At 37.6% G+C, this 25,503-nt stretch overlaps 1 protein-coding gene across 5 annotated transcripts in view; it reads right to left on the bottom strand.

The window, feature by feature from the left end:
• Positions 1 to 2,703: 2,703 nt before the first annotated feature.
• The window catches only part of ADD3 (adducin 3), a 108,711-nt gene continuing 85,911 nt past the window's right edge, over positions 2,704 to 25,503 (bottom strand). For 4 of the 5 annotated variants that reach the window (XM_033130459.1, XM_033130461.1, XM_033130458.1 and 1 more), the window contains exons 3-15: positions 21,839 to 21,977; positions 17,761 to 17,912; positions 16,718 to 16,798; positions 15,697 to 15,846; positions 15,073 to 15,216; positions 14,862 to 14,960; positions 13,103 to 13,285; positions 12,289 to 12,546; positions 10,852 to 10,971; positions 10,324 to 10,410; positions 7,260 to 7,383; positions 5,552 to 5,647; positions 2,704 to 4,947 (exon numbers count right to left, since the gene is read on the bottom strand). In XM_033130459.1, coding sequence (XP_032986350.1) covers positions 4,655 to 4,947; positions 5,552 to 5,647; positions 7,260 to 7,383; positions 10,324 to 10,410; positions 10,852 to 10,971; positions 12,289 to 12,546; positions 13,103 to 13,285; positions 14,862 to 14,960; positions 15,073 to 15,216; positions 15,697 to 15,846; positions 16,718 to 16,798; positions 17,761 to 17,912; positions 21,839 to 21,977 — 1,926 coding nt within the window. In that variant the 3' untranslated portion in view covers positions 2,704 to 4,654. The remainder of the gene's footprint in view (positions 4,948 to 5,551; positions 5,648 to 7,259; positions 7,384 to 10,323; positions 10,411 to 10,851; positions 10,972 to 12,288; positions 12,547 to 13,102; positions 13,286 to 14,861; positions 14,961 to 15,072; positions 15,217 to 15,696; positions 15,847 to 16,717; positions 16,799 to 17,760; positions 17,913 to 21,838; positions 21,978 to 25,503) is intronic. The other variant, XM_033130463.1, reaches the window with a different exon arrangement.

Here is a 25,503-nt window from a genome sequence, read left to right on the forward strand (position 1 = left end):
CCAGACAAGCACTACTTCTCTGGAAGACTGATTTTTCCTCAGTCAGAACAAGATAACTAAGATGAAAGGAACAAATGAAGCAATTTGGTATCTATAAACTATCCTCAACCTTAAACTTGTGTCTAGCAATGCAGAACCACAATGAAGTTCTCCATCCAAGCTCAAAGATATTTTGAAGGAAGTTCCTTTAATTAACTGTAACTAAACTTAGAACCAGGATTGCCCCCTAATGGTCATCTCAGAAATAAAATCCCTTTGAAAACTGTTGAATTTCCAAGTGGTTGTTTTCTATCAAAAGTTCCCCGAAAGCTTATCCCTGTTCTTATCTTCAGCACGTACACTAGTTTTTCCTCCAAGTATATTCATCTAAATAAAGTTTCTAAGTAGATACAGTATATTTCTTAACTTTACCTCTAGAACTAAAGTCTTTTCAGCTTTTTAAATAACTTTCCTTAGAATGTCTCTCTACCCCCAATATTGGAAATCAAAAAAAAAAAATTTAAAAAAATTAAAGATAAAGGGATTCTACCCATCTGTTTTTGCATCTTAAGCAAAGCTATAGATACCTTGTCTTCCAGGTGTCATGCTGAAGATTTAAGAGCTGGTTCTTTATCCTAACGGGTGATATCACCACAGGTCATTCCCACTTTCCAGGTATTCATCAATTTCTTCATTCTTGGGGTGACTTGTTGAAAAAATGTCTTCTAAATCAAAAGTTAGTGTTTTATCTAAAATCTACATCCCATCTTAAATCATAACATGAATTAGCCATGGCTGGACTTACAGTCCAAACTAAGGAAACTGCCTCTTCCTAAAAAAACAAAAAACAAACAAAAAACACCCACAAAAACACACACTGGAGCCACAGAGGGTCTGCACACAAATGGCACTGGTAATTTTAGAAATCTGAATCTCTATGGGTGAAAAACTAGCACCTCTTTTTTGTTTTTTTAAGCCCTCGTCTCATTTACAAAATGCCGATATCATGTACTTGGTTGGGCTGGTAGGAAGGCTAATGAGGTAACACATGAAAAGCACTCAGCATAATCTTTGATACACAGAAGGCACCAACAAGTAAGAAATATTATCAATTATCGCCCCAGTCAAAAAATGCCAATTAGTTTAAAAGAGGCATTATATTGCCACACAGGCACGAAAACGCCCCTGAGGACTCAATTCCTATCATGGTTTCTTTCTGACACTACACCTCAAAAATTTCAGTGTGTTCTCCACTGACATCAGAGTCCCTGGTGGTGGTATATGTATTGGCGAAATGAGACAACAAAGTTGAGAACAGTCAAGTGAGGAGAAAGATAAGTAACAAAGGAAATGTCTTTCCTTCCAAGTCTGGGCATTTAACAACAAACATGGTGGTGCCTCTAGACTAAGAAAACGGAAGTTTAGTGCAAGGACTAGAAACCATACTGGATTGTTAGATCTATTGCACCCTCTAGTGGCCACAAGGGAGACTTCTTTTTAAACTCTGGCTGAGTCAAGATTGCAACTTACGTGTGTATTACTAACCTTGAGTTTAAAATAATCAGCTTGCCTTTATGTGTTTTCTGCCTTGAACACACAATGTGATATACAGATGATGTACACTTGAAACCTATATAATTTTACTAACCACTGTCACCCCCAACACATTTAATTAAAAAAAAAAAAGAGGCAATGTTAAGAGAAACCAATGCTGCCACAATTTGATCCATTTGGTTCTCTTTATTCCCTGATGAATAAAAATACTAATCAATAGAAGAAAAGGCACAGGCAACATTATCTTTTATGCTATATTGACTCTCAAGTGAGTACTGAAGATAACAGTTTTTGTTGCTATGAAAGGGAATTTTGAAATGAGTATCTAAAACAGCAATTTTTCACCGTAGGGTTATTTACAAGCCAAGGTAATGGTTAAATATGCCCAAGACTATGCATGTATTCTTCTCTGCCCAAACCCTTCATTTTTATAATGGGTAATTATAGTAAAAACTTCAATTAACCAGAACCCTCAATTAACATGATTTCCCCTCTTGCATTCTATTTTTAGGACAAAGTGGGGGAAAAAAATCACAGGAAATCATTCATGTGAGAGATTTAGTTTAAAAATCTTCTGGGATGGATTATGTTATGTTAAGTAGGAAGAAAAAAATCCAGAATAAAATTACATTCACACCATGATAACCAATATATAGGGAATACATATATAACTGAGTAAGAGCTGGAAGGGAATAAATTTTTTTTTTTGAATTTTAATGGTGGAATTGTAACCTTTTTTCTATTTTCTGTATTGTCACATTGTTACAAAAATAAAAATCAAAGAGGAGGGTAATGTATATAAACTCAGCACATATTCTGTAACATTTTCCATTCTACATCATTAGATCTGAGCAGATCTGAGCAGAACCGAGCCTGAGAATACTGACTCCTTCAAAGATCTTTAGATCTCAGAGACGTAGTTATGGTCACCGTACCCCTCGAAGACAAAAAAATAGGTCACTTCAAGTCTATTCTTCCAACATAAGCTGAAACAAGAAGGGTTGTATAAAGTTAATTTTCAACTAATTTGAAAATAAATTTATCAGAACATCCCTTATTCAGAAGCATCAATCTTATTCAAAATCTCACTGCAGTATAAAACTCAACAGTCCACAGAATAATTCAGGCTAAATAACCACCTTAAATTGAAGGCTCATGATACCAAATCCATCTATTTAAAATACTGTTTATTTGTGATTTAACATTAATTAGCATTACATCTAAGAGCAATATCAGATAACATTTATACATTTTCCACAGGACACAGAAGTTCATTGGCTCATTCTTTATGCCAAAGCAAGTAAATAGAGGCATTAGCAAAAGGTGCAAATAGTTCACTGTTGTAGTTTAAAAAATATTTATGCACACTGCATTCATTTAAGATATATATATTTTTAAAAAGTTATGGAAAAGCATAGTTCACAGGTTACTGTTTCTACATACGATGTAATACAACATAAATGATGTAGAACATAAAAAAAAATCCTCAAATACAGAATTAGGCAACTGAAAGTTTTCACTAAGAGATTAAAACAGATTCCAGTAGTTAGTGAGATCTAGAATGAAATTTCTGGCTCTGTTTCAACTTTACATCATCATACACGTACAGTCAAACAGAACCAGCCCAGAACACTCTGTAATTAATGCAATGTTTGACATGCCAACTCACCCTCCAGAAACACTGGATTATTTTTACCCACTGACCATTTGGATCATTGATTTTACATTGATTTGTGACATCACTTGGGTGAAGGGGGAAAAAAACTATATTAAGCCTAGGTTTAAATTTGTATTTACATTAGAAAGTTAACTGAAAAGATCAGAAAAATTTGTAAAAATCAAGAAGTGGTAGTTTTCTCACTGTGGGGGATTAGACCTACTGATTTCTTCCAGTACTGCCTTCTAAAGACACATCGCTGAAAAGATTGACCCTTTGAAAACTGAAATATCAACCAAGAAATACAATGATTTTTGGCAGAGAAGCAGAATTTTAGTAATTTGGGACATGTTTCAAATAATTTATACTGCAAATCCTATCGTGACTATGAGTGGTTATCAAACTAGAATTCTTATTTTCATTCTCATTTTGCTCCCTTCATTTTTCACTTTCTCATTCTTTTCATTTGGTTACCACATGAGAGCTTTTTCATTCATTAGCAATACTAAGAGAAAAATACATTATAATAGGTTCAAATATGAATCTAATTATACCTTTAAATGCTCTAATCCCCTTTCGATACCAAGTCCCTGGATTCTTTAATCATTTTTAACTATGCTTAGTACCAAGCAGCCTCAAATCTGCTCTATTGTTAAGTGATTGGCTAATATGCTTATGACACTTTTATACTGAATGGTATACAAACATCTCAACATACAAAAATTGTTTTTGCCAGTTAAACTAAATAACCCATGTTATGTATACAAAATCCCCTTCGTTGAAAAATAAGGGGCTTTCTAAACTAATAAAAAAGGAAGTTTTCAAAAATTATAGTTTACTAAAAAGACTTTTTTTGGCAAACAAAGTTACTTCCGGTGAGGAAATTTTATACTATGAATAAAATTCCAAATGAATCTTTTTCTTATATATTTTTTTAAAAAATTATGTGCCAGTGTATACTAATGCTATAGATTCTTATCTTAGAAGCTTTTAAAGCATTCTGTTAATGCCCATTGAAACAATGGGAACCAAGAAGGTACAGTCGATAACCAATGATAAAAAATTATAATCTGATTACCAAGTGAAGCAGGTGTTGAGCAGTAAAAATTCTCTCCCTTGTTCACTGGCAATTTCTTTCTTCTCCTTACAGAGAAGGCCTGAAATAATTCAGACAGGTATCTGTTTGTGGTGAATTATAATACTTCATGAGGGCAGAGCTAATTAAAACCTGCAACTGTTTAAAAATTCAAAACCTTTTTTTTGACATATAAAATGAGAGATGAATTTGAAAGTTTATTTTCATAATATGTTTTTCTTTTAGTAACACCCCTTTCCAGTTCTTATAGTCCAGTTTGCTACATACCCCCAATCTGATCTACCACTGCATATTAACCATCAACTTAAATGTGGTATTTAAATGTGCAATGTCATGTTGTAATAATAACAATTATAAAAAGACTTTATTTAGGCTTCGACTTTCTCCTTTTTTTTGTTCTTTTTCAGAAAAGAAGGAGTGCGGAATTTCTTCTTCTTCTTGGATGGTGATTTTGAAGGTGAGCCTTCAGGTGACAGGACTTCCTCAATTTTCTCTGGAGACTTAATGGTAATCTCGACGTTTTCTATGGTGGGGCTTGTGGTTAGCCTGCTCACCCGCTTGGCAAGCTCATCTTCAATGTCGTGCATGTCATCTTTGCCGTTCACCACCATGACAGGCACCTCCATGGAGATGAAGCTCTTGGAGAACAGCTCGTGGTTTTCTGCAAAAGGGGAGGCATTTTCGGTTATTTTATATAGTTAACGTCTTTGCTTTATTTTACAAAACTGAAATGTTTTAGCAATGTACTAAGGCATTACTTTAATTCCAATAAAGACAGATCATTATTTTAATAGACTATGGATCTATGAGCACGAAGCTAATTTTCTTAAATAGTATGAAGGGGAAGGGAACAAAGTTGTTCGACCAAAGAAGGAAGAAAAGGTAAGTCCAGTTTGGTAACCTGATGGTTTCATTGTAAATGTAGTCAAAATAAATGATATTTTCCTTTAATTTGGGGGTCATTTGGCAATCAAAATTGAAAAAGATTTCATGCTTCTGTTTGGAAGACATATGACAAACCAATTTTAATTTCACAAATTCTTAAGAACTATGGGTTCCCAAAATCCAGATTAAGGTAGTCAATATAAACGTTGAACAAAAGTAGCACCCCATTTAATAAAAAATATAAACTATTGGGAGCTTTAAGTAATCCATGGCAAACTTACTCCAATCAGGTGTTCAATTTCCTTTCATAAAAACAAAGCACAGATAAACAAATTCTTTAGATTAACTCAGTGAATGCTATGGGAAATTACATTGAATACCTTCTAATTTTTCAGGGATATTTTGCGGTGACTGAATTTGAGACTGAATTTGTGAAACAGATGAAGCGTCATCTGAGAGTAATTCCTGCTCAGCATCTGTTGGATAAGAGTTTAGTTAAAAGCCGTGCAAAACAAAGAAGCGTAAGATTTCAGGGAGGTTAGTGCATACATCAAATGCCTGCATACACAGAGATGAGAAACTCTTCAGCAATGAGCTGAGCATGCTAACAGTTACCCCATATATCAATAATTATGCATTAGGAGGAGATTAATGTGTTAGAATTTCTGGCTGCTAACAGTAATTTTACATACATGCTTACTAAGGAGGTATAGCTATTTGCAGCCCAGGCAAATAATATGTACGCATTCAGCTTTTGCTAAGGGTGTTAGAAAACCAAAATATATTTGAGCAGCCAGATGAAAAGAATTATGAAGCCTCACCAATGATGCTACATTAATGAGGCAGAATGCTTCACTGAATTTTGGAACAATATCCAATTAGTGATTCCTGTCAGAGCAATATTAGTGAGCTAATTCAGGAGGTCATAATGCACGTGGAAGAAACTACTTATACAGTGATATATAAAAGGTGATGGTTCCCAGAGTGCAATATTTGTTACCTGGCATCTTTAGGCTTTCAGAAAATAAAAGATTAAAGAAGAACATTTTACAAAATACAAAAACAAAGTTTCCAACCTCATGTTAGAATAAACAAATTCAATAATACCACTTCGAACACTTAGTATGATTACATTAATGAATCAGGATGACTCCCTTTTGTGACAAAGACACGAAGTTCCCTGGGTGATCAAAATGCCATTAGTTCTTCCTACATGGTATCTAACATGGACAAAACTTCTTTAACTATTGGTTCTGTTTTGCTTTGGGTAAAAATTCCAACTGTATGTGTGGATGCTCTAAAGCAGAGGTTCATACTCTCTTTTAGGGTCACAGACTTCTTGTCCTCCACCCTGAAACCCCCTTCCCCCAATGTATAACATATACAATTAAGCATATATTTTCCAGATGGCTCACGGACTGTCTGAAGTTTATCCAAAGACCCAAGAGTGACAACTGCTCCTACAAAGAAGCTCTTATTCTTGAGAAAAAGGAAGCTAGTATTCTAGCTGGGGTATTTTTGTTAATAATTCTAAAACATAATCCTTATTTAGGGTTCTAAAGTCAGAAAAACTCAACCTCACTAGATTGCCCATGTGCTTAAGGAAAGTCACGTCAAAATTCTAGCAGTTTGCTTTATATTTTGATTTTGAAATGAGACATCCAGGAACAACAGATTTTACAAAGCATTCAAGTCATACACTTGTGAATCTGTAATGATGTCAAAGAAAAAAGTTTTCAAAAGGCCACATATGCTGAGATGTTTAAATCTATTAATGTATCTACATTTACTTTAGCTAGGAATTCTTTAGTCATCTGCAGATTTCACTTTACTTTAGAAGACTTTTTGCTACCAATCAGATTGATTTCTGAGGAAAAGTTTTCACTGTACGTGAATAAACATGCAGGGTCTGTGGTAGCTCTCTGCAGTTCAGCCTCACCTATACTCAGGACTGGGAGAGATGACACAGAACAACCGATTATAAAAGGAACATTTGACAAAGAACACTGATGTCTTCTATCGCCCAACTCAAGGTGCCCCGTTGTTAACAGTACAGTTAGTCTGGGCTTAACCGACAAAGGAACTAACCTTCCAGGCCTCGCTGCTTGCGTTCGATTGTCTTCTTATACTCTTCAAGTTCTCCTTCTGTGAGATGGCTGAAGGGGTTGGGAGGGGCCGATGGGGCAAGTTCGTCATCTTCAAACTGCATGGTCTTGTGAAGAAAAGCACTGACTCGTTACCAAGAGTTTTACATGTTATATCGATACATTTACATGTATTTACATATATATACATCACTTCACACAGATACATACATATACGTGTAAATGTATACGTGAGCTTTGTGACATCCCACCTTATAACAATCATAAGAAATGATAAAACAACATGCTGTTTAAAATACTCCTATCAGATTAGTGCTTTTAGACTACTGATCCAATCAACTACGACTGCCAGTGATGTTATATCAATAAGCCTGGATAGGTCAATTTTAATAATGCTAAAAAAATAAAAATCAAAGTAAGCCAAGTTCTAATAAGCTTCACATAACTAAGAAATACCTTAAAACCCAAGAATAGTTTTTTAATATAAAAAGCCTTCGTGACAAAAGATTAGAAAAATGAAAATGTACCAAAAGAACTTTAAATTTGCTATGAAAACAAACTTATAAGTACTTGCTCTAGGAAAGGAATTAATGAGACTTTCAGTTAAACCTGGCAGGTTGAACCCATGCATTTTTAAAAATCCTTCTCAAAACCCCACTAAAATGATAGTAAAGGAACAATAAGAAAAATAGTATAAACTTTTAAGCACAAAAAAATAGCAAAGGAGACAACGGAGGATGAGAAACATTAACACATTTTTGGAAGATGGAAAGCAGGTGGAAGAGTAGGTAGCAGAGCTGAGAAAGCTGAAGCCTTAGCAAAGAAGGATGCAAATGAAAAGCATGCTTGTTTGCCCTGTGGAGGTTGGTGACTCAGAAACTAGAGGCAGCAGGTACCACACAACAGGTGGGGTGAAGAAGAGCTGACAAGGGGACAAGCTAGAAGTCTGAATGAATAAGGAAGAGAGATTCTCAGGTCCCCTTTCCTATCCACACAACCAAGCATTTCTCTCTCTCCCAGCTCTGCAGAAGATCAGAGGCGTACTTACTCTTCAGAACAACTGACTGGGGGACACAAAGCACAGCTGAGGGCTCTCAGAACGCAGATGGGAGACTGGCAGGAGACTGGAGAATTCTCCAGATAAATCAAATGGCCCCAGACAAAAGAACTACAGATATTAACATTTGGGAACTCCCTGGAGAAACAATCTGATCCGCATCTGATCACCCTACAAAGAAGCTCACCCATTCCCCAGCTCTGCACACACCCAGTACTTCTGACTGGCTCTGAGTGTCTCATTCTTAACTATAAACAGACTACTTCGAATTACCAGACACTTGAGGAAAATTTCCAACATGGAAGAGAGAGAATAAACAAGAAAAAGGAAACTCAGAAGAAACAAAGAAAATAAAGGCAGCTGAAGAAAATTTAGATTTGCTTCCCTACAGCAATAAGAGAAAATACTGTATCTGTAAAATACCAGGATGTTATTTAAAAAAAAAAAAAAAAGAAAGAAAGAAAGAAAGAAAAAGAAAGAAATATTCAGGGAATAAGAAGTCTTAAAAATTAAAAAAGATATCAAAATAGAAAATTAAGTAGAAGGGTTAGAAAATAAAGTCAAGCAAATTTACCAGAAAGTAGGATAAACAAAGAGATGGAAAGTAGGAAAGAAAAAAATCAGAGCCTCCGTCAAAGAGGTCCAACTAACAATATATCCTGACAGAAAAAGAAAGAAATAGGAAGGGAAAAAGTATGGAAGAAAAAAAAAAAAATCCCAAAACTGAAGGATTGGACTCTGCAGATTGAAAAGTGTTATTAAACGCTAAGAACAAAGACTAAACAGAAATCTACTACAAAGCACACCATCATAAATTTTCATAACAGCAGGAATGTATGAAAGGTCTAAAAGAAAAGAAAAAAAAGCATCCTATACAAAGATCCATGAAATACAATACTCTCGCACTTCTCAATAATAATAGCATGGAGCTAGGGGACAGTATAGTGATACTTTTCATAGTTGAGGGAAAACTATTCCTGAACTAAAACTCTATATCCATGATATGCACATTAGAAGGTAGAAGACAGGATTTCAGTTGGTTACCTCCTATGTATCTTAGAAAATTATTAGAGGATGTGCTTAATGATAAAGGAGTAAATCAAGAAAGTGGAAGACACACGATGAAGGAAACGGGACATTCCACAGGTGAGAAGCACAGACAGTCTCAGGATGAGCCTGTGCACCTAGCCTGAGAGCCAGCAGTCCAGATCTGGACCTGAACGACAGGAGCCTGGAACTGAGAACCTTTTACCCTATGGAAAATAATATTAAGAGGGACTCTAATTCTGTTAAAAAGTTTGGGAAGAATTAAGCCAATGTACTCAACATACTAAGCAAATGAAAAAATAAGGTAATTATTAATTCCAGGGGGAGGAAAATTGTATAAGAAAGGAAATGTAATCACAGAATGGTACCTGGATCGGCAGTAAATGTTTAATAATATAAACACTGAAAACTGATTTAACCAAAAAATTGTGATATAATCTTATTGGGAGAATGAAAAAGGGAAGCATTGTGTCAACAGGCTGAATTCTCATCTTCCATGAAAGAAGTCACTGTAGTCTTTCATTAATTCTAAGATGCACATGTCCCCCACATTTTCCCATCTCTGAAACTGGGATTCATTTTATAATTGATGGTTTGTTACGATTATAACTGTCAGGGTTGTTTCTTTTTTAGTGATGCATAAAGTAATGGTTACTTCTTTAGTTGATGACATAGTTCGATGAAATACAGTTGAGGTCTAAAATTGGTTAAGTTAACAAAAAGCAGAACAAAGATGCTCTTTAGAAACTTGAAAGGAAATGCTAGAAGAAAGTCCTTGCCCCTGGAAATTGGAAACTGAAGGTGACATTTTAAGTCTTGTGGATTATTTGACTTTTTAACTTGTGATTGTATTAACTTTAGTAAAAATAAATACTCATATTTAAAAAGCAAAGAAATTAATGTGGGAGATGAAAATAAAGTTCATATTGCTTCATGTACTTACAGAAGGAGGCTTATCCACAACAATTCCAGCAAGCAACTGAGACTGAGGTCCTGCTGTTTTCAAGTCATATCGGTTTTGTTCTCGAATCTGAATTGAAAAACAGGAACAAGTTCTTGGGGGCCACTATACGGATGATCTCTACTATGTGACCACCCCAGAGTAAAAGACTCTTTAACTCCCATCTCCATAAGGGCGCCGTTACCATCCTAACAACTCACATTAATCTCCTCTATCCACCTTCTTGACACGTGATTTCCTGTCACATTGTTAGAGAACTACATTTTTCACCAATACCACAGCTCTTAACAGCAGAAATGTGTTTACTACTTCTTCCCCACGTAGCTCACTCAGTAGCAACTAGCACAGAACTGGAGGTATTTAATACAGGCTGAAATCATACTGAATTAAATTTCAAATTCTTCAATATTGAAACCTGTAAATTTGGTATTAATCAGATCCAATCACTAGTGATTTAAACATAAAACAGCATAAAAATGCCTCCCCTGGCCACACAAGACCTTGTCTTACCTTATTTCTCTTTTCTAGTACCTCATTCGGGTTTGTGTTTAAAGGAACAAACTGATTTGGATCTTCAATTTTGATAGGTGTTCCACTACTAACTTTAGACGAGTCCTCCGCTTTCATCCACTAGAGAAACAAAAATTTTCTAGAGTGAAGCTTTGCGTTAAGGAAATGCGGTGGGTTCTTAACGACTGTTTATTGACTCAAGGAGGGGGCGCACACAGTGCCAATATTATAAAGAATCTCGCTAAGCAGTATGTAGGATCAATTAGTATGCATCTCATGTTAGTTAGAAATGGCTCACAATAAGCATTCACTTAAAAATCTTGTTAACATTCACGTGAATACTCAGTTAAGCTATTTAAATTTTCTCCTTTTGACATTTTAAAATATGAAGCTGAAAATATTTCAAGCAGAGAGCTTGATCTCACATTAACTCACATTCAGAGTTGTCATCTGCATTGAATTTTCAACTGATGATGGCTAAGAAGTCACCAAAAGGCATTCAAGGGATCTTTCAAGATTTAGTTTTCCAGCTTCATTTTTATTATTTTTGGCTGACAGAAAATGCCGAGCCCCTGACCAGCCTTTTACAAAGGGAAACATCTAGTAGCAATCTATAATATAATAGAACCACAGGGATGGAAGAGGCTGATAGAATTCTCATTTACTCCACACACTGTGTTCTTTAAAGAAGGCTAATATCAAGATTAATGATAGCTGGCCATCAGTCTCTGCCAATAAAATTACTTCTGGTAAACTTGAGTTTAATTATGTTCCTTTACAAGGAGATAAGAAATCTTATAAGCTAGGGAAAAAACACTTTGATGCCTAGACATTTCCATATTAAATGTTACTGATTTATATGATAACATGAACTAATTCTGAGTATCTAGGGAATATCTGGTGATAAGCACTCCAAAACTAAACCAAATCTGAAGCAAAATGCTGAAAAAGATAAGATAACCCATTTCTCGATCTATAAGATCTTCCTAAGGGTAGCTATGTGAAGTGATTCCTGACACTGTGGCACCATGAGGTATTGATAACTTTTATAGTCCTGACTCACTGTTACAATATCAACTACAAAGCAGTATCACGTTGCAGGTAAGGCCTGGGCTCCAGAGTCAGAGTGTCTATATTCAAAATCTTGACTCGACCATTCACAAATGATTAGTTATCCCCTTTGTGCCTCAATTTCCTCACCTGTAAAACGGGGGAGAAAAACAGCATCCTCTCCATATTAGGAGAATTAAATGAGCTAATTCATGTATGGCATTTAGGACCAAGTGCCTTGCACAAAGTTAATACAGCATAAATGACAGTGATATAATTATTAATATTATATTCTACTTTCCCAATATTTTCAACATAGAAGGTTCGATTCATGAGTAACTTGGCAAAATATTCAGTAAAGGCAAACCATGTAAAATAGTGGCATACTGTGATTTTGGTCCTGGGACTGGTTTCCCCGTTGCGAGACTCCTCAGGCACATTCACTTTCATGTAAGTATTTGGTGAGTTCAGCCATCTTGTTTTCTCACGCTGCTGTCTCTGTGCCATGTATTTGAGAGGAGAGAGCGGCACTGTATCGTCTTCAAAGGAAAAAGCAGTCACAGTTGCTGGGATTTCCACATCACTTTTATGCCTGGGCTTCTCTCGAATGAGAGGGTGCCTGTATGCATAGCCTGTCCTGTACCCCTGAGGGAGGGAAAAACCACATTTGAAGCAATCAAACCTGTACCAAACAAACACAGCATCTGGACTCTAATTCTTTAAACAAATGATTCAAAAAGACTCTTCTGCTGAAAAACAAATGAAGGGGCGAAACATCCTTCTAAACCCCACATTACACTCGAGTTGAAATTAAGCAAATTTCAAGATCTGGTCAAAACTGATTCCAGCTGACAATGTGATTTCCACTCACATGACCGTTCCTGACAGAGGTAATTTCAAAACTGCTAACCAGAAACATTTTCCTAGCTATAAACCAGTTTTCTAGAGGCCGAATCGCCGCGCTCATTTAAGTAAGTCTTTGTTCCGGGTCTGAAGGGTAACATCTAAGATAAGATGACATCTGCACGTTTCACTGTTTGATCCTTAAAAATGCAGTAAGGTTACAGCTGAATGCCTTCCTAGGGTCAAACTCCGCTACCAGAGGAGTTAGGAGCATGTTCCAAAACCAAAGGGAGATGGAAGCATCTGCTCTTGAATCTGAAGATATGAAATCCAAGTTTATGTTCCATTTTTCACCTACCAAATTGTCCAGAGTCCTCATCAGCCCTTCAAACTCAATCTCGCCAACCTTCCATTTTTGATGGGAACCCATATTCACTCCTCCGCCTCCAGATGCTGCGACAGAATGAGTGAAAGCTTTATACTTCTGAAGATCCAGTACGAGTAGGTTGTCGACCCCGCCTGCCCCTGCGAGTGCCTGCACCTGTAATCAGTGGCAAAAGAGACAGAAGCACAAGACTGTAAAGACCAGGAGGAGTATTTCACTTTAAAAAAGGCACAAGTTCGATTCGGCAAATATCTAATACTTATTCAGGTTACTAACAGCAAAAACAAGGCAACACACTTGTGGAAAGTAGGCAGCTGGAGTATCTTTCCCGTCTATCTGAAAGATACCTGCCGGGACTTTGAACCTCCCTGATGGAAAACATACCTTTTCACATATTTCAAGAAATGGAATTCTCTTGCCAAGTTTTCAAGTTCTTTTCTTGCAGTTTTCCCATGGCTATCCAGTTAATACTTTTGATGAAAGTTATAATTTTAGAGGAATATAAACACTATACTGCAAATTTAAGTATATTTAGGCAGAAGAAGTCAGCTCATTATCTTAATTTAATTAAGCTTTTTATAGCCTCATTTGAGAAGAATTTTCCAATAAAGCAAAAAAACAACAAAAAAACAGAAAAAACAAGTTGGTTGTTAAGACAAGTTAAAGTTGGTAGAAGAAGCTTTTCCCCCCTTTTTTGTGATTCTTCTAACAAATTAATATTATTACCATTTGCTTCAAGAGAACCTGCTTGATTTTCTTGAAGAGGGAAATGAGGGCCATAATATACATTCAGCTTCTCTGAAGAAAACAGCTGGTTAATAAATATTCAACCTATTGAAATAACGAGGCTGAGGCTGTGGGATCTCTGGAAACTGCATGAATTCGTAAAACTTCTGTCCCCGTTCTCACACTTTTTATAAAAGTGGCCACAACACATCTGATCTTTAATGGCTGGTGGTTGCCTTTGTGTTTCAGTTAGCACCACACTACTAGAGTGTGAAAACAGAGAAATGTGCAATTATACTCTTAAAAAGTAGGATCATGGGAAAAATGATGTTTATGAGGCACTTAGATTTGTGAGTGTGTGTGTGTGTCTATCTATGTGTGAATTTTAATTTTCTTTCCTCCTTTATTTAATTAAAGAGATAACTGAGTTGACCCTTTTTACTCAAGAAAAGCAGAACTTCTCTTAAAAGACAAAATAAAAGCCACCAAATAACATGTGGCCACCGGAAATCCCCCACCTGCATTTGTATTTGGGCAGCAATGACTCCCAAGGGCCAAAGGCATTAAGGGCATGACTGGGATTTCTTCTGAGACTGTGGTGACACTCCTTCTGAGGCTGGCGGTCATTAGATGCTTTGGAGGAGCTCAGCACCACTCGATGTTCACCGGCCACTTGAGCCAAATATAAAATCGTGTTTACCTCTGATGGACTCAATCTGAGCTTTTGATCTGTGGCTATCCTGTTATACTGGAAACTAATACACTGTTTGTCTAGCGTTGATCAGGTCTCTGTGCACATGTATTTTCACAGAGTGCTTCCCTCCCTTCCACAGATCTGAATTAAACCAGATTTTGTAAACTCAAAACAAACAAACAAAAAAACCCCACGAATGAAAAACCAAAAGCTACCAACCAGTAAGACTTTGGAAATAAACACAAAACCCAACACAACAAGCAAATAACAAAGCAAAAAATAAAGTGGGGGTGGTGGTAGAATTTTTCCTACCTGAATCTCACAGGCTATCTGCACATTAAAAATATAATGAAAAGCCTCTTCAACCGTTTCTCCAAGGGCTACGACACCATGATTTCTGAGTACCAGCACCTAAAATAGAACCCCAAAGCAATCACTGTGAATAACTAGCATAGCTCACACTGTTTTCATCAACAGCAACAGCAACAAAAATAGCTCCTTAGATAGAAACTCGACTACATACCTTACAACTTGGCCCCAGAACTTTCTGCAGTTGAATTCTCTCCTCCTGTTCATCAAGTGACCCCTGATAGTCATAATAGGCGACATCTCCCAGGATCAGGGATTCCTGAGAAATAGGAAGGATCCCGCACTTCATGGAGGATACCTGTAGGATTGGGTCCCGGACAAGATAACACATTCAGTTACCAACTACATTTTCATACGCACCCAATTCTTTAGTCAGGTCAGGAAGTATTGGCCTATTCACCATTCCAGCCCACCTCCCACTTCAGTTCTTTGCTTCTTCCAGGAAATTAAAAAAAAAAAAAGGACTTAGAGGATACAACTCAGTTTAAATGCTGTGCCAAGTATTACACAAGAAGCTTTGCTCTGAAGAACTCAATGGCCTAACTGTTAAACTGACTAGTTCAAAAATGCAAATGCTGTCTCTCTAGTTGTTTCCTAGAATGGTAGCATTTGGCTCAAAGGGCCTTTTACTTTCTGGGTATGCAGAGGATTCATATTTCGAATATGATTTTAAATGGCAGGGTCTGAAAGGATGCAGACAGTAGAGTACCATGCAAGGAAAGCCGTGAAAACAATACACTTCTGAGTCATTGTTGGTTTCGACCCTTCAGGGACTTACAGCGGCTGTTGCAAGGGTATGGATGTGTATTACACACTTAACATCAGGACGTGTTGAATAGATTGCAGCATGGGGACTGAATCCTGTATGGTCGATTTTCAAGTTAGTACTTCCCTGATCAACCACTTCTCCTATTATATTGACTTTCACCTGGAAAAATCAGAAAAGCATATTGAATTGGTACACATGTATCAAAGTTACCTGTGTTCCAAAAGCTAAACCAGGAGGTTGGCAAACTTTTTTGTCAAAGGCCAGACAGTAAATATTTTAGACTTTGGGGGCCTCTGTTACAACTGCTGAACTCTGCCACTCTAGCACAAAAGCAGCCATAAACAACCAAAAAAGGATGGGTGAGGCTTTTTCCCCACAAAACTTTATTTACAAAAATAGGTAGTCTGCAACAAAACTTAGCATTGAGCAAGAAGCATAGTTTCCAAGAAACTGAGTGACTTAAGCTCTTCACCAAAGGTCTGGACGAGCCTGGCACTTACGGCACTGGCCGGGAAATTCCCATTTGCTAACAGTGCAGCCCCAGAACAATGGAGTTCCTGCTGTTCTAGAGACCACGACAGTGGCTAGTACAGTCATGGAAAAATAAAATGCTGGAAGGGCAGACCCTATACTCACACCAACCAAAGTTTGTTTAACTCTATCTATAAAATACACATTGACTCTGTGTGTGTGTGTGTGTGTGTGTGTGTGTGTGTGCGCGTGCGCGTATGTTTTTTAAAAAATTCCAGAGTGTACAGAGTAGGAAAAAAATGAAAAGATTACCTTCAAAAACATAGATAGGCTAAGTGATAAGGCCAACCTGTTATTAGTCTCTTTCACTGCCCTGTTTTTCTTGAACCCTAAAGATTTTCTTACAAATCAATATAACTTTCCAAACTTTCGCTTCTATTCACTAGCAGATGTTTTTCTACCCGTACCTTTTATTGTTCCATCCTATACTAAAAGCTAAAAAACTGCCAGAAAAGCACAAGGATGCACAGAAAATGTAACACAGGAATGAAAATTATACCAAATTGGAGGCTGTGGCTTCAGAAAAAGACAGGCCTCTGGGAATTATAATAATGTGGTCTTGCTCCTTACTTATTCTTACCTGGGAGAAAGAAAAAAAAAAGAAGACAATAAGGAATCACTATGAGGTGTTCCTATTTTGCAGTGTAAACATGACTAGGAATATATTTATAATAAACAATTATAAGAGATCTGGAAAAAAAAAACAAAGCAGAAATTAAAGGTATGCAACATGAAAATTCTCTTTGAAGTTTTCTTCCTGTCAACCCTAAAGTACTTGCTAACAAATTCTGACATCAGTTTCTCCTTGACCGGACTTACCTAAAGCTAAAGCGTTATTTCGGGGGTTCTCAGGTTGTTCGGGGTCAGCCACATTCATGCGAAACAAATGCCAATATTATTCAACCAAATGTGGTTAATGGCTGTTACCTTCATTTACAACATGGAAATGAAGAGAAAATGGGCAAAAGAAAGAGAACAGATTCTCCTCCTAGGAAGGAATTAAGGTGCAGAAGGAAGGGGAAACAGAAGGGAGAAACTGTAGAACGACCGCACTTCCAGTTACGCTATTTCCATCACACAACATTTTCATACTTTTTTGCTTCCAAATATTGTCTTGCTTCCCAATGTGGCAACATGAAAACAAGATGATCAGGAAGGGGAAAATGAATTTCAAAAATAAAGACCAGGGAGGAAACTTCCCTGACCCACTCTATTTTCCCTGCCCCAATGCTTTTTTTTAATCTCAATGACGCTCAAACATAGTTACCACAGAGAGAGAAAATTCCACCAGAGGGTAACTTCCTGGACAGGCTCTACAACTGCTCTGAATTAAAAGAAAAAGACAGTAAATGGAGGAGAGTTGGGGTAGGTGCAGCCTCTCTCTTGGAGGTGAAGTTTAAATCAGGATTAGATTGTGATCCAGCATGCTACGTTTAGAGAATAAAGTCTGAAAACTGGACTTCAGAGTAAAGGTGGGAAGAGGAGAGTTTGCTTTCTACCTGAGATTTTTTTAAAAAAGAAATAGAAAGCTAAAGAACTTACTGAGATATAGGTATTCGCCAGGTGTGCCCATCCAAACAAGTCTGCAAGTCTGTAGAGGCTGGCAAGTTTACAACGAGTAAGTTTTTCTCCTTTTACGTAGGAGGATGTATCTGCTCCGGGTAGGTCATTGATAGGTGTGACCATGCCAAGACCTAAAAGAGGAAAAATTGTGGAGAGAGATTCAGGTCAAGTAATCCCTTACCAGGAAATGAGCTGCCAGGAAGCAGCCTGAGTCTGGGAGTGTCCAGCCTTATACATAATGATCTGAAACTTCTCAGCCCACACAATGGCTCATTAGCTTATCTTCCTTCAGTGAAATACTCTGAGAGTGAAAACACACATCAGTTATCTGCTTTGCTGTTTCATGTAGTACTTGTTAGGGAGTTAGGCTCACACCACGAGGGGGAAAATGGTCACGATCTCACTGGTAGAAGTGTGATTAATACCGAGGTTATTGCTCATTTTATGATGAAAACATCTCAACAGAAAAGTACTTTTCTAATATCTCTTGACTTTAAGTCAAACAAAAAATATTTAAGATGGAAAAGAATACATTTAAACACCAGTCTGGTTTCTGCCCTCATCAAACAACAAAAGCTAGTCCTGGTCTCTAATGAGTCAATTGCTACCATGTTTCCCCGAAAATAAGACCGGATCTTATGTTAATTTTTGCTCCAAAAGATGCCCTAGGGCGTATTTTCAGGGGATGTCTTATATTTTCATGTACAACAATCTACATTTATTCAAATAATAGTCATGCCATCTTCTTCTGAAACATCGTCACAACATACTAAATGCGTCCGCCTGGCTGATGATCTTAACTGGGGCTTGTTTTCAGGGTAGGTCTTATTTTCAGGGAAACACGGTAAATTCAACATTTGCTCAGTATTCAATCTCTCTGACACCATTTACCACCTTTCCTACAATTCTTCTCTATGTCTGTATGATACTCTCCTTAATCTCTTTCCCTTTTCATTTGCTTCTTTCCCCTAAACTGTGGCTTTTTCCCAAAGCTCAGTCCTCCGTTATGTTCTTTTCTCATTTTACTTTTCCCCATGTAAACGTTATATACCCTTAAGTCTCCAAACTGTTATTTCTGTGCGAATGACACCGTGACTTTCACCTCTGACCAGACCCTCCTGACTGTTCTTCAGCCTGCTGTTTCTAACTGCAACATAACATAAAATTTAAAGGGTTTAAAAGTGATTTTATCTCCTCTGATTTTTCTTATCTTCTTTACTCTCTCCCTTCTTCTAATATTGATGGTATTGCAGTTCCTGCAGGCTCAAATACTGGGTAACCTTCACCTCTTACCCTTTCCTGTGCCATCATGTGTAACTGTTCACCACCGCGTTCCATCACCCTTTTCTTCACAAGGCCCCTCATTTCCATCCTCAAGTTCAGGCCTTACCTCACATATAACCCTTGCAATAGCCTTCTCATTCTTGTCCTTGCCTGTAGTCCCCCTCTTTGTAAATCCATTATGCATACAGGCATCAGACTGAGTTTCCTAAAGCACCACCTTTAGCCTCACTATTCCCCTGCTCAAAGTTTTCCAGGAGCCCCAAACTCGAAAGCCTACAGGGGCCAGGAAATTTGTGTAAATGTGTAGACTAGGCCTGGTGCAGCCTGTAGGCCACTAGAGAGCACAGGCCTGGTTTGAAGGGGCAGCTGCCACTCACCAGTCAGCTGCTACCATAAGAGAATCTGACAGGGCGCTCAGAATGTTTCAAGAGAACGCCCAAGTCAACACTCTAATGTGAGATCTTCTCATTCTAAACTGTTATGAACTAACTCAAATAGTTTTAATATGTAAGCCATACAAAATAGTATAATTTCTGATAAAATTTTGAAGTCAACCATTAACCTGCCCTTCCAACTTTAACTTCCACTTTCACAGCACCACATAACTGTTCAAGCCAAACTGACTGACTTCTCCTCCCTGACCTCTGAACACTGGGCCATGGCTTTCCTGCGGCCATGCCTTTGCACATCTCAGCCAGCACCCTGGAGCTCCCCTTCCTGCCATGCTATCTGGGACACTTCCAGGACAGCTCCTCTTACTTGTCTTCCCTGACTTCTAGCTTTTGAAATTCTCTTTGTACACTCTTTTCTTCTCTGCCTATACCCTCTTGTATGATTATCTAACTGACATCCATAACTTTGAATAATCCTTCAACATGTTCACCTGCCAAGCTATTCTCTGCAGCTGTAGGACTGCATTTCCAACTGCTGCAGTGTCTCGGCAACTCTGGTATGCCTAAAGGTGAACTTCCTTGTTTCCCCAAGCCAAACTAGATCCCCAACTTTGGACATTCCTATTTTTGTCTAATAATACTGTGCAATCTCCCAGTGAATTCTTCACACAGACTCTACAGTTGTCTTTCTACATCCCCTCCTGCTTAAGATGACTTTCCAAAGTTAGAATAAAATCCCAACTCCCAAACCTCGCTGTGTAGCCTCTGCCTATGTTTCTGACCTCACTTTGTTCTGCTTGTCCCCTCAAAAACCAGACCATATGCTCCAGACCATCAATGTTTTTTCTGTTTTTTGAAGAGGCCGCCAAACTCATTCTCACCTTATTCCCGCCTGACACTTGTGCTTGTTCCTTCTACCTTGAATGCTTTTCCTCGAGCTTGATATGGACTGCTCCTTCTTGCAATTCAGATTTCAGTTTAAATGTCACCTCCTCAGAGAGGTGCTCTCTGGTCACCCAATCAGTAGTCGTCACCTAGTTACTCCTATCTAAATCACCATATATTAATTCTCTGCACAGCACTTCCTATTTATTATCTGACCATTTTATTTACTTAGTCTATTCTCTCTCTCCACAAGCAGCTAGAATCTTGTCTGTCTTCTTTATCGCTAAAGCTCCTATCCCTAACAGGGTACTTGACACCTAACAGATACTCATTACTACAGAAAAAGCAAACCAAACTTGCTCAACCTTAGAATTTTCCTGTTTCTTCTGAAGAGTGAGTGATTTTGGAACTCATCGTTTTTCCCAGGACTGCCCCACTCCCCGACATCAAACCTGTTGCTTATCTACTTTTCCTTGGTGATAACTTTCTCATTGATCTCTTCCTTCTTGTACCCACAACCACTGCTTTAGTTCAAGTACTTGCCCCTCACATTGGGACTCTTTCAAAGATTCTGTAACCAGTATGTATGTGCCGACATTATTTGTCCCATTAGAGTTCTACAAACATCCCTCACCTCGCATGCTCTCACCATCATGGATCTTTTTATGCCATTCCTCTATTTGGAAAGTATCAGAAATCACTGAACTTCTACTTACAAATCTTTCACCAAAAGGAAAAAAAAGGAAGAAACAAAGGAAGAAGGGGAAGCAAAATTAAAAAAAAAACAGAATAGGAAAAGAAGATACCCCGACTCTGACATGCAGCCTCACCCCTTGACTCTGATGTGTCCCTGGCCGTCCCCTCTGGCTCCGTGTACCTGCCTAGTTCTGCAGTGAGTTCTGTACTCATCTCGCTGAGGTGCCAAGTGCATGCTCTCAGTCCCTTATGACTACTGGTATCCTTACAGCATGAGGCTCACCGAACTGGCGCTCTCACTAAGACCCGTTAATGAGCACAACATGCTAACTCCTCCTAACACCGACTTCTAACTATTGCATCCTTTACACCTGAGCAGTTCAGGCCTCCCCTTTCCTGAAGTTTTCTGTCTACTCGCCATTTATCAATTCCAACTCTGAGTCCATAGCATGATGCCTTGTAAAGGGTCACTAGACAATTTCTTACGAACTGTTCTGTAATTTTTCCTCTATAGTCACCTTGTAGTTTTACTGTTTTCTGCATTCACAGTATTGTCTCCTCAACTAAAATAAACCTTTATCTAGGGCAGAGACCATACCTTATAACTACCTGTAACCCTCACAAAGTCCAGTAAATGCCTGCTTGATATGAAAAAGTAAGAGATTCTAACACTATGTTACTGTGAGTATTAGACATGTTTAAACTTAAGGACTGAAGCAGAGCAGAATATGCTGCTAGAGATGTAGTGTTCACAGGAGAGAGAAAATGATAATTTTTAAAACTTTCCAAAACTGACATACTGAGGGGAGGTGAAGTAAAGCCAGAGAAAGAATTGGCCATGATGTAATCTGCAATCTGTTGCAATGCGAGTAATCCGGTTGGGTTGTGACCTTTCTTCATCTGTTCTTGAATAAGGCTTTCCAGGTCTTCCCGAAAGGCCTGTAACACACAAAAATGACCACTGAGCACATACATCTCACTCCAAGCAGAACAGCCCAAACATCACTTGCTCTGATACAATCAATCTTTCCCCATTTCCTTTTTTGAATGGGGTTCACCTGTACTATTTTAAAACAAACACGACACACAAAATATTAAAATTAAAACACTAGAAGAAAAAGCAAGAAGCTTGCTTTCAGGAGAGAAAAAAATCATTAGGCATTCTTAATCTCAAAGAAAATTACCTATTATAACATCTACAATAGACAGGTATATGTATAGTAAAAGCAACTCTTAACTGCAATTAGAGCACCACGTATAGAATGACACAAAATGAGCCTCATCACCGAGGTGAGGAAGGGTCCCCGTTTGAGTGGAGCACGACTCTGACTAGCGAGACTCAGCAAAGTCTTCACTAAGTCGTACTAAACCATGGCCTCCGTTTTATAATTTCCATGGTAGCGCCTTAGTTCCATAAACTCTGGAAGCAAACCGGTGAGAAGAGCTGAGAACTGATTACTCCTTTTCTGCAACACTGTGTTAAAGAAGGAATATTTTTTTCCCTAACTTTGGGTACTGTATATTCCTATTCTGGAGTTTTGCTATATCTTTTTTTTTTTTTTCCTTTTTAGGGGTGGGTGGGAGGTATGTGTGGCAGAAACAGTGTTTATTTAAATAAAAATCCTGAATATTAAAAGAAAAATCTCTCTGCTAGTAACCCGAGATGCTAATATAATCCATCATTTGAAACCTCTCCCAATCCTTCCCATAAATTGAAATAGCTTGTTTTGTATTTCCATCACACCCAACTAATACTTATTTTATTAAATTCATCATTCGTTCTTTTGCTCGTGTCTATTTTCATTCATTTTAAACATGAAGGCTCTTACAATATAAATCATCTAAACCTTGCTCTTCCATTTGAAATTGGTTACATGTGTAGCAGAATGCCCTGCCAGAAATTCAATTCAATTTTTTTCCCACTTCACCTAGGAGGGAGAAGGCAGAAAATTGCTTTGGAATTGCTACTTCCAAGGAGTAGGTCTGAAGAGCCTGGATGACTGGGGAAATGTTTCTTGGAAGGGTGAATCTCCTCTAAGTCACTGGTGGTAGCCTTCTTCGTATCAGACCTTGTGGAGTCCTTGTTCAGTTGTAGCCTTGCTTAGGATGGCTGAATAACTCAGAGGTTCTCAGAAAAAAAGGACTTTTTCTTCTTCTTTTTCGTTTTTCTTTTAAATAATGGCACGGGAGCCCACTATGGGAAGGGAAATGTGGGTCTGAGTCTATGAGGTGGTAGGTATTAGGACCAGTCCTGACGCAATGCTTGTGTTGCTTTTAGAACAGTTCAGAAGCATATGTGATATGAACGGAAAAAGCTGAGCGCTGTTGGCTATAATCTTGGAATCTCAACCATGGAGCAGCCTGAACCACCCTAAGCTTAGCAAAGGAAAGGGACAGGGACATCATCCTTCCCTGACGCACCATGGTGGCTGGTACAGGTATTTGGGCCAACAGTGAACCTACACCTTCTGTTGGACAGGGAAAGACTGGTTTTCGACACCAGCACCGTGTGACAGGGAGGTGCCATGGCAGACTGAACAGACTGTTGTGTGACTCTTTCACATACGGAGACACATGTGACACCACATCTTGGATATGGAAGCCACTGATGAACTCTTTTGGACTATGTAAGCCACTGAAGTTCTTGGGACAATTCAGGGGAAAGTAGAAATTCCAAGAGGAAGATGCTATCTATACTTTCTACTAACAGCAGGTGGATGCTTGAGTGATTAATTAAAAAAATACTAGCTGTGACCATACTTGACTTCTGAGTTCACGGAGTTTTCATACACCGGTTAAACACTGTCTTTCTTTCACAAATTCAAAGCTTGTTAAACGAAAATTGTTAGCACCATTATAAAAATTATAAACATCGAATTCCATTGTCTGTATCTACTTCATTTAAATACATGATTTAAACCAAAGAAACTATCCTTAAAATATCTTCTACAAAGACACATCACATTTACCAGAAAACTCCATTAATACATTTCTATGACCTTGCGAACATAAAATGGTTGTGAGCCGTATATAAGATGGATGGACGCCTTCATACAGATGAGTAACCTGAGCATTTTACCATGTTTAAGGCTAAAAGAAAAGAATCTTCCAGACATACTCATTTATCTTTACATAAACTACAGAAAACTTCTGGATACCTGGCAATAGGCCAATTTGCTCGTCTGAAACTTTATCTTCTCTTCAAAACCAAATTCTATTTAAACTTTCCTCAGTTCAAAGCAGCTACAACCAACATTCTTTGAGTAAAAAAAAAAAAAAAAATTAAGGATACCTACTATCCTACTATGTATATCACTCATTATTTACATTACAATAGCTCTGAGAAGTAGGCATTATTTATTTTATTGAACGTTGTTCCAGAAAGAACTGAAGACAGATGCCATTGATTAAAAAGATACAAAAAATTTAAATCAAGCTAAAGAGAAACAAGTGTAAGGGGGTTAGACAGAGCCGGAAAGAGGTTGCAGGCTATCAAACTGTGTGCATTTGCACTACATGAGTCACATTTTATCTAAGCTCTTTAGCAGTCGACATGAATCAAGACTATCTGCTCAGTATACTGATTTACAATGGCTTTATGATTAAAATCAACCAGTTACTCAAGAGAATCACAAGTATTTATGAAGCTGATGAGAAATTTCTGCTGGGTGGGATGAGAAAATTAAATAAGAAAGATTGAAAAATTTGTCTAAGGTCACACAGTTATTAAGTGCCAGAGGCAAACACTCAGGTCAAACGCTTTTTTTCATTAGTGAAAGGGCTCTTTTCACTACCATACCGTGTTTCCCTGAAAATAAGTCCTGGCCGGACAATCAGCTCTAACGCGTCTTTTGAAGCAAAAATTAATATAAGACCCGGTCTTATATTATAATTATATTATAATTATATTATATCACATCCCATCACATCACATTATATTATATCTAGTCTTATAATAAAATAAATAAAATAAGACCCGGTCTTATATTAATTTTTGCTCCAAAAGATGCAATAGAGCTGATTGTCCACATGGTGAGTATTTTCAGGGAAACACAGTACATCCCACAACATGGTGAGTACCATCCTAAAGCTTTGGGATGATCCATGGTGTCACAGGGGAATGTATAAGCCCTTCTGAAACCAGTTAAGTGACAAATAATGACTTTCTCCTTTCGGGGTAGTGAATAGCTTCTATAAAGTATAAGAAGAGAAAAATTTCAAAGTAAATGAAATTTCCCCAGCCTTTTTATATAGTTGACAGTGCTTAAACAGATTTCTTCTATTCCAAAAGAGTTAATGTTTTTTATCATGAACATTTATAACTCATTTAATTTTTCATATGATTTGAAATATTGTTCAATTACCTAAGTCATAAGTTAGTGTAAAAATTACTAATGATATAAAATTGTTTCAGCTGGTTTTTAAAGTTTATCAATAAACTTTCATCAAAATATTAAAATAAAAA

The sequence above is a fragment of the Rhinolophus ferrumequinum genome, chromosome 16, assembly GCF_004115265.2.
Source record: "Rhinolophus ferrumequinum isolate MPI-CBG mRhiFer1 chromosome 16, mRhiFer1_v1.p, whole genome shotgun sequence".
Lineage (NCBI taxonomy): Eukaryota > Metazoa > Chordata > Mammalia > Chiroptera > Rhinolophidae > Rhinolophus > Rhinolophus ferrumequinum.